This window comes from Lygodium microphyllum, chromosome 16 (assembly GCF_053477565.2).
Source record: "Lygodium microphyllum isolate KBCC chromosome 16, Lygodium_microphyllum_v1.1.10, whole genome shotgun sequence".
NCBI classification, from domain to species: Eukaryota; Viridiplantae; Streptophyta; class Polypodiopsida; order Schizaeales; family Lygodiaceae; genus Lygodium; species Lygodium microphyllum.
The window spans coordinates 61337039-61353177 of NC_141150.1; the positions used below are offsets into that span (position 1 = coordinate 61337039).

General features: G+C 45.4%; 1 protein-coding gene across 1 annotated transcript in view; it reads left to right on the forward strand.

Moving 5' to 3' along the window:
* The window catches only part of LOC148022901 (uncharacterized), a 39657-nt gene extending 24141 nt beyond the window's left edge, over positions 1-15516 (forward strand). The window contains exon 6 of the mRNA XM_087695271.1: positions 15277-15516. Coding sequence (XP_087551397.1) covers positions 15277-15516 — 240 coding nt within the window. The remainder of the gene's footprint in view (positions 1-15276) is intronic.
* Positions 15517-16139: the final 623 nt, after the last annotated feature.

A 16139-nucleotide genomic window follows, 5' to 3' on the forward strand; every position in this document is an offset into this window, starting at 1 on the left:
CTTGGGCATGTAGCCACGAAGGAAAAACCAAACTTATACGATGCCTCCCAAGTGAAGTAAGGTCCAATCGAACACGAATCCCTCTTCAACCCACCGATGGAGCTACAGATCAAGGAGCCGCGTCACTTGGTAATCAGGTACATCCCATACACTCTACCCTGATGGGAGGCCTTAAGGACATAGGCCAACTTCATTGGGAAGGGAAAGGTATTCGGCGAAAGTCTATCATAACTAACCACCATTTAGTTTACTTCATTGGGAAGGGAAAGCTATTCGGCGAAAGTCTATCATAACTAACCACCATTTAGTTTACATCATTTTATCATATTGAAAATTATGTTACTTGCACTTTGGCATGTTTTTGAACGAGCAAATTGCACAAAAGATTTTGCATTCATGCACACAAAAAGAAGAAGAAGCAAGGACCTTATTGATTGTGCTCGTAATGCTTTAGATTATGCACCAACATTAGCATGCTTGAAGGTACTGAAAAATGGGTTGTTAGGACGCTTATGCATATTCCTCGTTAAGAAGAAATCTTACTTTTTCTTTGCATCACAAAATTTGTGAAATTGGAAAGGTAGAAGTAAAGGCTTGAATCAAGTACATGAAGTTCATGAATTGCTACGATAACAATTAAGTATATGTAGGCCCTTGCAATACTAAACCAGGTATATTAGGCTCCTACAAACCTTCAGAGGGATGTGGTTCGCTTTTGCATTAGGCCTAATAACTTTACGTTCTCCACCCAAAAGAAAAATACAAGTCTCTATTTGTGTTTTTCATAAGCGCATTGAAATGAATTCCCAAAACCAAAGGCCCGCTTTGTAGCATTGTCTTAGGAAAGATACACCTCTAGATTGCGTAGCATCATGATCAGTTTTAATTGTGTTGCTAGGGATTCATCTTGAAGATAACTGTAAACCACGCATACAAAATACTAATAATTGATCAAGATCCATTCAATAAAAATGAACGCTATATATGCAAGGATAGGGCTCAACTCAACTTATTTAGGGCTTTAAAGAAATTAAGCCAATATATTGTTACTTCGTAGGGGGACCATGAGACAAATAAAACACACTAGTCTCTATTCTAAATCTGGACTCGATAAAGCTGAAACGATCTTGAAGATATCACCTTTAACCATGACACAATCTGACGTTAATACAAGAGAGTTCGAGTGTCGTTTCTTCCAAGATAAGAACCTAAATTTAAAGGCTAGCAAGCTAAGACATCTACCATCTGTGAACTATCAGATATAGATCCAATTGCATAATTGGTCATTCCTTTCACACAGCGGGGACGGAATGAAGATATTCTCTATCCTTCGGAGGATATTGGAAATTACCGCCAAGGCAAGAAGGACAAACTCTACGTTCAAGAGAGGGACCACCACCTTAGCAGATATCTCGAGCACTGACCTGCACCTTTGTTTATGCTTGTAAATTTAGAAACACTGCTTCTATAAAAAATAAAGAGATTGTGTAAACCCAAACTCATAAATGAGCATAGTGAATCAGGTTGAACTTTTGGAGGGCGCGCCGAACCACCCCCAACTAGTCGCCAACCCTAGCCAAGGGGGTTCTAAATAGTCGTGGCAGGAATGTGTGCCAAACCCGCCGCGAGAGGTCTCTTCGTAGATTGGTTTAAACGTAGAAGGATGCTTGGTTGCTAGGGGCGGATCTGGCCGTAAATTCCCTACCTCCTGATCCTACTCAAATGATTGCCGTGACTCGGGATAGATTCTTGAGGGGCCCTTGTTACTAGTGCAAGGCGAAAACTTGGTGGAAATAAAGCTCATCCTTACAAATTGCAGATATTGTCCCTTTTGAACAAGATTTGTATCTATGATAAATTGCTAATATTAGGTACTTCCAGGGAACCTGCTTGAAGTTGTTTTCGTGTCAGTGCCATAAGATTACTCAAACAAACCTTGTCCTTTTAAAAGGCTAATTAAGGAAGCTGATTTTACATGTTGCACCTAAAAGTGATAGGGCTAATTAGACAACTAAAGTACATCAAGCGAGGGAAGTGGGAGGACGGAACCCTTGATGGGTCTGTCCTACGACAGGGTGGTCCCAGAGAATTGGGAGGCTTCTTACAAGGTTTTATTGACGATTGATGCTTAGAAATTGTTAGATTAGAACCCCGATTCATCTCGTTTTAGGGGACCGGAATGGGATTATGCCCTATGGGCATAGAGGTGGAGCACCGCATCCCTCTCGTTTCTCATTCTCTTTGAACCAAGTGCGGCATGGGGCCTGCTTTGGGTTGGGTATCTCTGTGTAAAGTAGAATGTCCAAAACACGATGCTAGAATGTTGTTAGGAGACCTTGACCACTAGGGACTCAAGTTTTAGGTCGATCCTAGTGGGTTCGGCCGCAAACATTTCGTTGCAAGGCAGACTCGAAAAACCCTAGGCGACAAACCCCGTGACATTCCATGGGAGTGCCAGGCGGCGTCCCTTAGACTCATCTCTCGATGGACCGCTAAAAATGTGCTTGGACAGCCAATAGGTAGTCACGATACAAACTGCCATTGAAGAAGCCTACGCCCTCGCCTTCCAGAGTCTCGATTTCGACATTATTGGTTCGACTGATGGCACAAACCTTGAAAGGCCCAAGACCTTTAAAATTTATTTTCTATTTATGACCCTTAATGGAGTACAGGAGCACTAAGTCACCCTTTTCAAAGTCTCACTGCTTTACATGCTTATCAAACCAGCTTTTGCATCGTGCTTTCTTGCATATGAGTGCATGGGTAGCTAGAAGGCAAGTTTCCGAGAGAGGTGTTCGAGTTCAATTAGACATTTCATCCATGCTTTCTTCCCTTCCCATCGTTCGTGAAGTGTGATCCTCAAGCTAGAAAGATCAAAGAACTCTACATATAGAATTGCTTCAGTTCCACATCTGGCCTACAACCATTTTGTAGGTTGTGTGGTAAGCCCAGAAGGTTGCCATCAACTTGTTATCCCAGTCACTGCACAAAACATAGAATACCTTGGTCAGGATGTTTACTAGAATTTTATTTGTGGATTCTGCCTAGTCATTTTCTTGAGGGTAGTATGGAGAGGATTTTCGATGGATAATTAGAAAGGTGGATAGAAGATGCGCAATTACTTCATTAATGAAGTGTGTGCCCTAGTCACTAACCATTTCGATGGGGTAGCTGAAATGTGAGATCACATGCTCCCATAGGAACTTGGCAGTCGTTCTTGTGTCATTATTTCTCATAGCCCTTGCTTCTGCCCATTTCATTAGATAGTCAGTGGCTACAATGATATACTTGGCTTGAGAGTATTGTGCCGCAGGACTAATAGGTCCTATGAAGTCAATTTTCCACTTTTTGAAGGGTTGCTGTGCAATTATTGAGGTTAGCTCCATCTGATCCTTGTGAGTCGAGACCTTTGTCTGTTGACACTCGTCATAGTGCTTAACGAATCGTGTCGCATGGAGAAAAAGCATGGTCCACCACAATTTAGATTGCAACACCTTGTAGACTATCGTTTCTCCGCTAAAGTGTCCTCCTGTGATTCCGCTATGTGCTTTTGAGAGTACTTCATGCATCTCGTACTCGCATATGCATCTACATAACAATCTGTCTTGCCCTAGCCTATACAACTGCCTGCTATCAACTGATAGGGTTGGAGCTTGAGGATGAGTCATCTAAGTCAGGCTTTCTCCATTGGCCGTTCAGGTAGTCCATGCTCAAGCACTTGGAGTATATCGTCTGCCCAATATGGCGTCAAGTTGGCTCGAAATAAATCTCTCTCGCTGGACAAGAGAAATAAGTGCGCATCTTGCAAATCATCTACGATGCCTTGTCCAGCGGCCTCTCCTTTGGGGATGCATGACATGTGGTCGGCTATGTAGTGATGCTTTCCTTTTCGTACAACCACGGAGAAGTTGAATTCTAAAAGTAAAAGGAACCATCGAGCTATGTGGCCTGTAGCACAAGGTTTATTTATTAAATATAGCAAGGCTTGATGATCCACAAAGGTGTGAAAGGCGTGGCTAACAAATAATGCCAAAATTTCTTCATGGCAAATACCATGGCTAGACCTTCTCTTTCTCTCGTCAAGTAGTTCATCTTGGTCTCAATGAGTTTTCTGCTAGCAAAGCTCACTGGATAATCGAGATTGTGTTCACTAGGTTGGCACAACACTACCCCCATAGTGAGTTTCGAAGCATCAATATGCACGTGGAAGATAATGATCCAATCTAGGGCTCGTAGAATCGGTGTTGTGGTCAGAGCCTTTTTTAATTCCTCATATGCGCGCTGGCATTCTTCATTCCATTCAAATATAATCAACATTTTGTATAGAGGTCTAGCAATCAATACATAACTCAGCACAAACCACCGATAATACCTCATATGGCCTAAGAAGCATTGAACTCCCTTATAGTTGGTTGAAGGTGGAAGATCAACAATGAACCTAACTTTTGAAACGTCCGGTGGCAATGCCGTTCTTGGACACCATGTGCCCTAGGCTGCATCCATGCTTTACCCAAAACTGGCCCTCTTAGGGATTCAGAGAGAGATGATATATGCGACACCTTTCAAAGACAGCTCGGAGCCTATCTAAGTGTTCTCTCCAGGTCGAGTGAACACACAAGTCGTCTACAAAGATTTCTAACTCTTTCTTGAGTATGTCTTCAAATATAATGCACATAAGATATTGGAAGGTGGCTGTGGCATTAGTCAACCTAAAGGGCATGACTATGTAGGCAAAGACACCCGGTCAATGGCAAATGTAGTCTTATGCCTATTGTTAGGATGCTCCTGCACCTGATTGTATCCAGAGAAGCCGTCTAGAAAATTGTAGGCCTCTTTGCCCACCACTCTCTTGAGCATGTGCTCGGTGTACGGCAATGGGTAGTTGTCCATCTTAGTGGTAGTGTTTACCTTCTTGTAATTGACGCACACCCTAATCTTTCTGTTTTTCTTCATTACAATGACTATGGTGATACCCATTCTGTGTGCTCAATTTCGTAGATGAATCCCACTCTCATCAACTTGTCGATCTCTTCCTTGACAGCCTGAGCGTGTTTTGGATTCATAGGGTATGGTCGCTACTTGGCGAGTGTTGCGTCTGGCATCATGGGTATATTATGAGTCACTAAACTTGGATCTACCCCCTTGAGTTCTTCTAAGGACCAAGTGAACATGTCTATATACTCTTGTAAGAGGGCAATGAGACTTGCCTCCTCTTCCTCCATGAGGTCATTGGCAATAAAGACAGGTCGGGATGTCTCCCTTTCCTAGGCTAGATTCCCCTCCTTGACTTTGGTAGTTCCCTCGATGCGTTCACTTGCTTGCCCTTGACGTTTGGCACCTAGCATAATCACTACTCTATCACCCTTTTTAAACTTTGTAAATCTCTTAGGGAGGTCCTATGGTTTTTATTGTTCGTCTGCTTGTGTGTCCTTAGAATCTTCTGCCCTTTCTTCTTTCAACCATCTGTGCCTCAAGTGAATGGATAGGTCCCCCTTGGTATGTCTAGTCCTGGGAGGCCTCGGTATTTTTGGGTCGCTCTCTCAACTCACTTTTGACCCAAAATCAAACTCCTTGTCTTCGCTAGACGAGGTAGTCTCCCCCGATGGTCACAACTCAGAGGAGGGTGACTCTGTTCTAAGCACTGACGTGGTACCTCATTGGGTAGGCTTGCTTGTTCAAGATCTATGGCTCTTATATGTTCCAACCAAGCATGGTCACAATCCACATGCATGACCCATTGCTCCATCTTGAAGACGTTCTTTCTCTGTGGCCTGGAGTCTAACCATATATGTTCTATCTCTCATCCTTTGGTGCCATATACTATGATATCTATCTCACCCTCACTCTCGTCACTGAAGAAGCGGAAATCCTTGTATTCATCATCGGAAGCATTTTCGTTTGACCGCTCGTCATCTCCTAGGTCTTTGTATGTCTCGTGTCTTTGATTGGGGACTAGGACCCAATTGTACCTGAGGTTTAGATCATACATCCTGGTCCATTGATACTTTTGTTCATTTAAGAGATCTTGAAGTGGCTTGAAATTTACTACTGGATTGCCAGCTAGCTTCCCAGTCAAATACTCTAAAATCTCATGGAGCTCCCTCTTGTTGATTGGCACTTGGAAAGGGACAGCAGGGTTGGGTCCTCTACGAAGGTTTCCAGCCATCATGCAAACCAGTACCAAGGGTGTACCCTTGGGCTCGCCAATCATTTTAATGGCATGTTTGTACTCCTCATTGTCCAAGAACATCATATCGATGGTAGCAAGGACATGCATCCAGTCTCACTCGTCTTAAGGTCATGGGATATACTTAGTCAAGGACCCATAGGATTTCTTGATCTCGGTATCACCCTTAAGCATCGCAAAGATGGCGTCGAGGTTGACTGGTGTAGTTTTCTAGGAGTCCGTTTCTACCCTTATGGCTTTTGTTCTATTGCCTAGGAAGATGAGACCATTCCTCCAATCTTCGATCACTCTGGCATTGTGCATCTAGGGTCGGCCCAATAGGATATTGTAGTCCACTCCCTTCATGACTATAAAGTCAATTGAGAATTGGACTTCGGCAATTTTCATTGGCCTATTTTTTTAGCACCCCAAATGGCTTCACTTTCATCCCATTATCTAATGTGACATTGAACCTAGTAGTCTGACAGGTGGGTTTTCCCAAGTCTGGAGCATCGCGTGGCTCTAGTACACTAACTCCCGCCCTTGTGTCTACAATCCCTTTCCTTGTTGTGTCGCCTAGGGCTGAGACTAGTAAGACCGTGTGCATCTCGGTGCCTTCCCAAAAAGCATTAACGTGCAAGGATTTAGGCATCGAGTGCAATGTCAAACTCGGTATCTGTGTCTGTACATCATGTTCTTGTAGGTCTGCAGTAGCTTGCTCTTGTGACCCTTCAACCCATTGCTTCAAGTCTTGCCATAGGGTCGGATGCTGCCTAAGTAGATCTCCCAAGCTTAGCGTCACTAGGGTGGTTACTAGAGTGGTAAGGAGTTTGTTGGCTGCTCGTCTTTCTCCTACTCCGGGTTGTCCTGGCCAATAGCCATGACTAGGTTGCTGGCTTGTAGCATTAAGGCTTTGCCTAAGCGGTACTGCTTGTGGCACAGTCGCATCTCTTGGTTTTGGTGGAGGGGGTGAGACTGGCATACTGATACTAGAGAGATCCTTGATCTTGTCCTCCAAGATGGGCTCAACATCTTTCAGGTTTTCCTAGGCCTCCTTCACCCACTCCTTTACCTTCTCGATGGCCTCTAGTTGGCGCTTCGGGTTGGGGTACTCCCCTACCTTAGCGCTTCCCTTTTCAGCCATCTTTGGGGCTAATGTCTCTGCCTCAGCATCAATGACTTTATTTCCGGCAGGTAGTGTTGTAGCACTCTCAGTTTTGAGAGTGACTTTAGCTTCAGGTCTCTTGTTCCTTCGCCTATGGCTCTTTTTCCCTATCGAGGCTACGTCAGATTGCTAGGACCTGGGACTAATGTGTTGGTCTGCGTCGTTTGTGCATGGGTTATGACATGCAATGGGATAGGTGTAGCCTCCCTGTCAAGATTCTCGACATCGAACAACTCCAATGGGACGGATGGCACGTTAGCTGAACTCGAGGATGGTTTTCGCTTTGGATAGTTAGTGAAGAGATGAGTGATTCCACACTCAGGATACCTTAGGTCAGTCGTGTCTCTATTTTGTTGCTCCCTTTCAGGGCAGCGTGATGAGATGTGTCCCGAGTGACTGCAAGTCCAACACATGATTGGATCTTGGGTCTGCCCTCCTAGGCCCCTACCTCATCCCCTACCTAGTGCCATCACCGGTATTGGTCGATAGTCCATAAGGACTACATTGCCCTCATCATCATGCAAGACGTAAGGGTATACGTAAGTCTCTTCCTCATTTGGCTCTTCCACGTAGTGGATTGGGCTTGCTGGATGTGTCACATAGGGACCATGTGGTCTGAGTATTCCAATAGGATTTATATCCATTCTAGGAATAGCCAACTTAATATTGTTTGGTGCAGGAAGGGCCAATGGGGCTCCCCTTCTCCAAAGAATCATTGTAGCCTATTTGCTAGGTAAGGTTGACCGTACGGTTGTGAGTACAAAAGTCTTCTAGGCAATCTACAATGCACAACATCATGACTAAACCTACCACAATTAGCACAAGGTCATGACTTGGGATCTTGACACTCGGCTAGCAAGTGGTTCCCGCTACCACAGTACACGCATTGGACGTGTGGTCATGTTAGTCGTCTTAGCATCTCCTACATCTTGGCTATTTCCATTTTCATGTCAGCCAATTCCTAGTTGGTGTCCGTGGCCTTTCCCTTATCTTGGGTACTTGTGTCTGATCCCTCGATGGATGCTAAAGCTCTCTTCGAACTCCTAGAGTTGGTCTTGTCTTGGTTTGAGTTCCTAGAGCTCCTCTCCTTCAACTAGTCGTCTACTCGAATGGCCTCTTCAAATGCCCTAGCTAGCGCGTCTCGCTGCTGCAAGCTCAAGTTTCTTGCCAAGTCTTTATAAAGCTCCTCATTTCGTATTCTACTAATGAATACTGTCGACATTGCTCTTTTAGTCGACATCGGGATTCTCTTGAAGAGACTCCTTATGTGGGTCACATAGTCGCGGATATCCTCTTTTTCTTTCTGCTTGATGTTCATAAGTTGTACTAGCAAGTTGTTAGAGTATCCAAGCTCAGAAAATCTCTTAATGAAGAGGTTTTTGAGGCCACTGAGGTTCGCTCACTTTGTGGCATCTAGAGTTTTGTACCAAGTCCAACCCTTGTTGCCTAAGCAAAACCCAAATGCTTGAGAGAGTTGAGTCAAGTCAGTGAGACTGTTGGGCTCGCAGACTTGCTTGAACTGCTCTATAAAGCTGTATGGATTGTCTTGGGATAGGTACTTATCGAGCTGCTTAGTGAAAACTGGTATCTTAGGCTGGCTCTTGGAGCCTTGGTTCACCCCTAACCCTACTAGTGATGTAGCTAATGCTATAGTACTCTGCTCTGCTGCTGTGTTGTCTAGCAATCCCTTCATGAGATGCTCACTTAGCATCAAGTCTCCTTCTAGTGCTCTCTCATGGTCAATTTTATTCTTGCCTACTAGGTTTCGCACTCGCTGTATCTCTCGCATCTCTGTGTTCTGACTTAGGCCCCAGTCTTCTGGTCTCAGTTGTATTCCACTGTGCCTTGCAGTGCTTTGTGGGCTAGTCTCGTTTTCTCCTCTAAGTAAGCTATGATGGCTTCTGCCATTCTATCGCAGTGCTCATACCGAGCGTAAGAATCGTAGCTATTCACCAACTGTTGGATCACTTCTGGGAAAACTACTAAGTCAAGTTCCTTGTTCTACCTAGGATCTGAGCTTTCTTCTGACATGATTGTGTTCCCGTGCTCCACCAAGCTGCATCGATAAGGTTAAGCAGGTCGGGTAGATCGATGTCTTTGTCGCTGTTTGCTTGGTCCTATACTGGGATCTGATTGCTTGTCTATGTCTTGAGATCTTCTCCTATTGGTGGATTCCTTCACATTCTTTTATCTGAGTGAGTTTCTTAATTATTACATACAATCCTCAAATGATCTCCACTCAACGAGTGTGTTCTTTTCCGTGCACTTGTGCTCAATTAGGCTTTCGACTGTTCTTAGGTGTACTTCAAGTGCTGGAAGTCAAGGTGAGTGCGAAGAGCAAGTGTCTAAGCGGCTTGCGCACTCTCATCTTGTCCTAGGCCACTTGTTCGATCAATTTTTGGCCGTCTTGATAGATTTTAGGATTTCTTGCTGCGTCATCTTACTTGGTTTAGGTTCACATTTGGGGTCTATGCCTCCACTAGCTACCATTAAGGCACTGACTCTCTCGACAACCTACTCCAGCTAGCTAAGTCTATTTGTACCATAATCTAGTTATGGGCGTCGGGATGGCTCACAAGGGTTTGTGCTGTCGAGATCTAGCTGGGTTTGGTGCAAATATCCACAAAATTTGCAAAAATTTGAATTTTCCCAACTCGTTCGAATTGCAGGGGCCGAGTGATGGACTCAGACGCCGAAGGCCGAATAGAAACAGTGGCCAAATTTGAGGCTTGAATGGCCGAATGGATGTGGCCGAGGGCCGAATTAGGTTAGTGGGCCAAGTTGTCCATTCAGACGGGTCGAGTTGGGTTGGTGGACCGAATCGAGTTGGCCAAATGGTTGACTTGGATGGGCCGAGTGATGAATGTTTGAATCAAGAGGGCCGAGTGGAGCGTTCGAGTCAGGTGGGCCGAGATGTCTGTTCAGACGGGCCAAATCAGCCAAATGCACGATGACTGAGGGCCGATCTGGGACTCAGCCCTAGTCACTTGGACGGGTTGAGTCGCACATGACGACGGCAGCACCAAGGATGATCTCGTTGAATCCAATGATCCAACTAATCACCAGACACACCGACTTCCAAATCACAACAAATACATAGTAGGAAGGGTTTGATATACCTGAAGCATGCAAAGAACTCCAAATGGCAAGATCGAATCGAATCACCAATGGAAACTCTCTCTCTCTCTCTCTCTCTCTGCTAGGGTGAAAGATGAGCTCTTTTATGGTCTCCTGGCCCTTAAATCCCCTTCCCAGGCAAGGTCTTGCTATCCCCAATCACTCCCTTGCCAACATTAATAATTCCAAACACTCTTTTTTTCCTGTTTACCCCGATTTGTGCCTTATTTTGCCCTGTTTTACAATAGTACACCCTACGCCTCTCCAATCGGATTTCTTAATCCTAACCTACGCTAAATGCAACAAAAATCAAAATTAAATAAGTGAAATGATTTCCCCTTCTTTTCCAATTATCGAACAACCAAAATAACCAAAATACTTACTTGTATCGAAGATCAAAAAGCCCAAACTTCCTACCTATCTCAAGGTCCGTTTTGAGGATGAATTCCTTACTTCGATGCTCAATATGAGGCACGTAAGTGCTCAAGCTTGAATTTGTTAGTCCCGGCAATGGAGCCAAAATGTAGAGGAAGCTCAAGCTCAACCACCAAGACCCACGGACCACTTATGGTTCAAGCATTCCAAGCGAGCTCTAATGGCTATCTCCCACCTAGCCGACGCGCCTTCGATCCTACGAATGTAGTGAGCTTTCCTCCATGCCGAAATGAGTTGCCTCCTCCTCCACACACACCGGTAGCTCCACAATCCTAGTTACTAGCTCAAGTATCCTCAAGCGTCCTCCATCAAGCTCCATCCACCATAGCCCTGTGTGCGTGAGAAAAGAGAAGAGAAGGCGAGATGGTGAAGAGCTTCACCCTATTGATCTCTCACTCCCACGCACTCACTCCCTCACACTCTCACTCTTTCTCTCTCAAGAGCACACACACAAGCAAGGTGAAGAGAAAAAGAGAAAGAGAGAGGTCTCTTGTTAGCCACACACCAAAGAATGAGCTTCCATTCACTTTTTGAACTTTATATACAAACCCCCAATATCCAATGGGCACCCATCCCTTTTTACATGACCGACCGTTGTGGCAAGGTCCTTTTTTCTATTTCCCTCTTCTTGCCTCATGCCTTAAGCCTACACCCATCTATTCTTTTACAAATGGCATAGGAGGGGGCCTGGCACTCTTTCACAATAGTTTTTAGAGTTTTTTTGAGGTGCCTTCCATTGAAAATGGTGCTTTTTGCCTCAGCTTAGCTTTAGGGGCTGCCTCTGCGCCTTTACTCTTTTTCTGTCCTTTTTATGCTCCTTGCTTCATATTTCAACAACCACAACACATATAAATCAAAACTACCTATACAAATCAACTCAATCTAGTTTACCCCATGGAGTCTTCCTGATGTTTTGACTTCACAATAGGTGGTTGAAATATCTTCCCTTGAAATAATACTAATGGCATCCTCTCACATTTGCACTGCATGGGATCCAATTGACCTAGAAAACTTGCACTTAGGCATAGGCCAAGTTGTTCATCCCAAGAGATGTGCAATTCAATCAACTTACCTAGAGCAAGACTCAACTTTCATTTGTTAGATTCTTTGACAAAATAACATATCCTTACAAATTACCCATGCCACCAAAATTATTTATGTTATAATCAAGCCATTTTATATAATAACAATGATTTCTAAAAACACCTTTTAATGTTGAATTTGGCAACATCATGAGCTTAAAAGTTACCAACTCAAAGGGGCTACGATGTACTAGGGTAGATATCATGCATTCCATGCCTAGAAACATCATCCAATATTTCTTCAAAATCTTTAAATAAAAAGATAGTAAATATTATAAGATATGAAGAATAAGTTGTATAGTTTTTTAATAAAGGACCATACTTGCAACATGTTCAAGAGGGGAAGAATCTACTCCCATGGACTCTTCCTTTCTTACTCTCCATGAAAGAAGAAAGCAACGTATCATTTCTATGCACTCCTTTGACCAGCCTCTGTCATGAATCTAATGATAAAATCCATGAGAAATATCAACTAGAAGTATCCCCAAGTGATAAAACTCCCTATGAAAGTTGTGGGAGCTTTCGCTCAACTGCCAAGACCCTCGGACCACTTATTGCTCAAGTGTTTCGAACTGAGCAGCCATGGCTACCTCTCACATAGCCGTCGCGCTACACCTACCTTGTGGGTGTAGTGAGCTTACCTTGATGCTCGATCGAGTACCCTCCTCTTTCTTGCACCCCTGCAGCTCCACGATTCTTGAGGCAAACTCAAGCAACCTCAATCCCTCTCCCATGAGCTTCATCCCCCATAGCCACGTTCAAGACCAGAGGAGAGAAGAGGGAAGGAGAAGATGAAGAGGGAGAATGGGGAGCTTCTTCTCCAGGTTCCCTTGCCCTCCCACGATCACTCCCTCACACACTCTCACGCTCTCAGTCCCTCTCACAAGCACAAGCAAGGAGGCATGAAGGTGAGAAACAGGAGGAGAAGAAGGAGGCGCTGTTTGCCACACATGAGGATGCTCTTCTCATTTACCTTTTAACTCTATATACATGCCCTTAATTTCCATGGGCGGTTGTCCCCCTTTTTTACATGGCCGGCCATTAGCCTAGGCCCTTTTTCCCATTGTCCCTCTATCTTCCTAGATTCCTTTCTACCGCCCGTCTACATTTACAAATTGCACGGGTGAGAGCTTGGCGCTCTTTTACAAGATTTTAGGGTGCACCTTTATATTTAAAAATGCGCCCTCCTATTCCTACTTCAATCGGGCTACTTCTTTTTGTTTTTTCCACCTTTGCCCTGCGTCTTTCCCGCTTTCTTTTGCTTTCTTCGTGTTGGGGTTAACATTACCCCCCTCCTAGATGAGTGCCAGTCCCATGGCACTGCGGCGGGAAGTAGTGGGATAAAGGATGCTATTGGTTGGTGTGACTGGCGGTTGGAGGATATTGAGGCTTGTGAATGAGGGGTGATGGGGTGTGATGACGATGCCCAAGAGAGATTCCAGCGTGCTTTAGGCTTGCTGACAATTGCGGCATCAGTCTCACTGTTCTGGCGCCCCTCTGGAACTGGTCGTCATTTTGAGTATCCGAAACGCTTGAAACAAGAAGCAGTCCCTTAGGAAGATGGTATTGGGGGGATTTAGTCTGGAGAAACCCTCCGGTGTTTGTCGTGAAAAGCCGTGGCATGGGCTGAAAAACCCTTGTCTGGGAGGAGAGGATCTTCGGTTTTGAGGTGAAAGTCTTCAGGATTGTGGTGCTAATAAGCAATCCGTAGATCTTGATGTAGTGGGCATGGATCATCGGACGGTGAGGTTCCAAGATCTATGCCAATGGCAGCCCATCAGTGGTTGGGCGGATGGTTGTCAGCATGAAATCTGTGGAGCTACTGAAACCTTCGCAGCGAAGCTCCTGAAGTTGCAGTAACGGGACTTCTGGAAAAATTCCTCGTCATTGGAGGATGGAGTAGACGATCACCTTCAGCCAAGCAGCCCGTTTTGGAAACATGGAGATAACCTGCAAGAAAAGTGGTGCACTTCCTAGGGGGTGTGTCTGTCTCACTGTGCAGTGCATGATGCCCATGCGAGTGGAACTGGGAGATAGGTCTAACCTTGGGCAAGCCCTTGGTAATATCCCACACTTGAGGACCTAGTTTGTGCGGCTTCTGAGGTGCGATATGAAGTTCAGGGTGACAGGTCCGAAAGTCCTGCCCTTGATGAGCCCTGAGCGTGAAGTGGGGGAGGGGCTAGAGAGGATTCTAGATGCAGTGAGTATGGTGCACCACGATAGTGAACGAAGGCAGCAAGCACTTTTCTTTTTCTCTCTCTTTTTTTTTTGTTTTTTTGGTAAATGAGAGAGAGGGCATTGGGCGATGCATGGGGCACCCCTTTAATCATGGGGTGGTCGCAAGAATTGTGATAAAAATGTGCGACTTTGTAGGTATTCCTTAATACCGGCTCTAGCTCTTAGAGGAGTGGTGGACAAAAAGGGGTGATTACACCTTGCAAAATGGGTGTCACTCATATTTTCTAATAGTTCTAAGCAGAAGGCGGGGAGGAGAGTAGCGCGCATCATCAACCTCACCATCGCTCTACTATCTATTCCTAGGTTAAGATCAAAAAAGAGTGGAGGGAGATGGGCTTCCTCCGTGGCAGGTTTCTGGAGTAGCAAGAATTTGAGAAGTCGAAGGTAATTACAAGTGGTTAAGAATGCTGGATTGGGGTAGGAGGAGAAATCTACAAGGAAACGATTTATGGAGGGAAGTATATCTTCTGCCCTGAATGCTAAGCATTCCTCTGGGCTTCTAGCATTCACATTATAGATTCTCGGGAAGTCAAAATCCCCATGCAAATCTCTGTTGTAATCCACTCCATGCCTACGGGGGTAGGGCATGTAGATAGGATCATTGAGCTCTTCGGGGAGGGAGCTACAAAATGCGGTAGAGGCATCAAAATTGGTGTCCCAAATCCTCCTCCGCCATTTTGGCAGTGCCTGGTAGCCTTGGACAGATTTGGGAACCAGACCGACCTTGTCTTCCCAGTATTCTCGTGGCTCTTGCCTCCAGCTGGTTACTATTATGCTTCTCTCTTCCATCCATTTGTTTGCGAGTTCATTAGCTAGATCTTTGATCTTGGCTACGACTCCTAGTGATAGGGCCCGGTCCAGGGATCGTGGAAAAGCAAATGAGAGCTCGAATGGCCTCTTTTGTAGCTCTCTCTAGCGCCATATGACCAATTCCTGGGGCCAATCTACCGGATGTGTATCATTTCGCAGTGGCATGGGCTCCTCAGGAAGTTGTCGTGGAAGTATGCGCGCTCGGCGTTGGGCCTCTTCTGCTAACTCCTGCCTCCTTCGCCTTGCTGCAATTATGCATTCAGGTAGCTCGGCGTCGGCAGGTTCCTCCTGTAGGATCTCTGGTTGAGGCGGACTCGGCATCCTTTGCGGCTCGTCTTCCTCATCTTGCTCGAAGTCCGGCCCCTCTTCGGCATTTCGCGCTACCACAGGAGGAACGACTGGTGGTGGTGGTGGTGGCTGCTCTTGTTCCTGAAAACCTAACTCTTCGAGCTCCGCAGTGGAAAGGCCTGTACAGCGCAGGTAGTGGAACTGTTGCTCTTTAGTCATTCCTGTACTTGTTGGAAGCTCCCGCTCTTGAAGGCCGTATCGTAGCGCCCGGGTGAATAGTTCCAACTTTCTTTTTACCTGTTCCACTGTATCATCGCCCTCGGCTTGCGTCACGTGGAGCACCGTGTTGAGAAAGGCCTGTCGCTGGGTCTTAGTCGTTATCTCTGCAGCCTCGGCTAGCATTCTTTCACACTCTGCCAAGCCGTTCTGTTAAATCCCTCACCCTGTCAAAGTTCTTTCTTTCCGACTCCATGGCTCTCTCCTCCATTTTTTGCCTTTGTTCCTCTAACTGGCCTGCCAGGGTGGTTATTACCTGTTGTGCTGCTCATTTGAATAGAACCATAACTGGTTTCTTTCGTTTAGTTTCTGAGCTAGTTGCTCTTCAGCGATCCCTCTTGCTTGATCAACAATGCTGAGCCTGTGGTGCGCTTCGGTCAGGATTTTCGAGTTCTCTTGGACCAATTGTTCTAGGCTCTAGATTTCAACGTGGAGCAGCCTCTTCTGATTAAAGATCATGGCCATGAGGGCTTCCACGTCCTCCTGGGAGGTCTCCAGCGCGTCTTCAGTCTCTGCACTTCATCCTGTAGTCGTTTGGCTTTAGCTGTTGAGACCCCTGGCC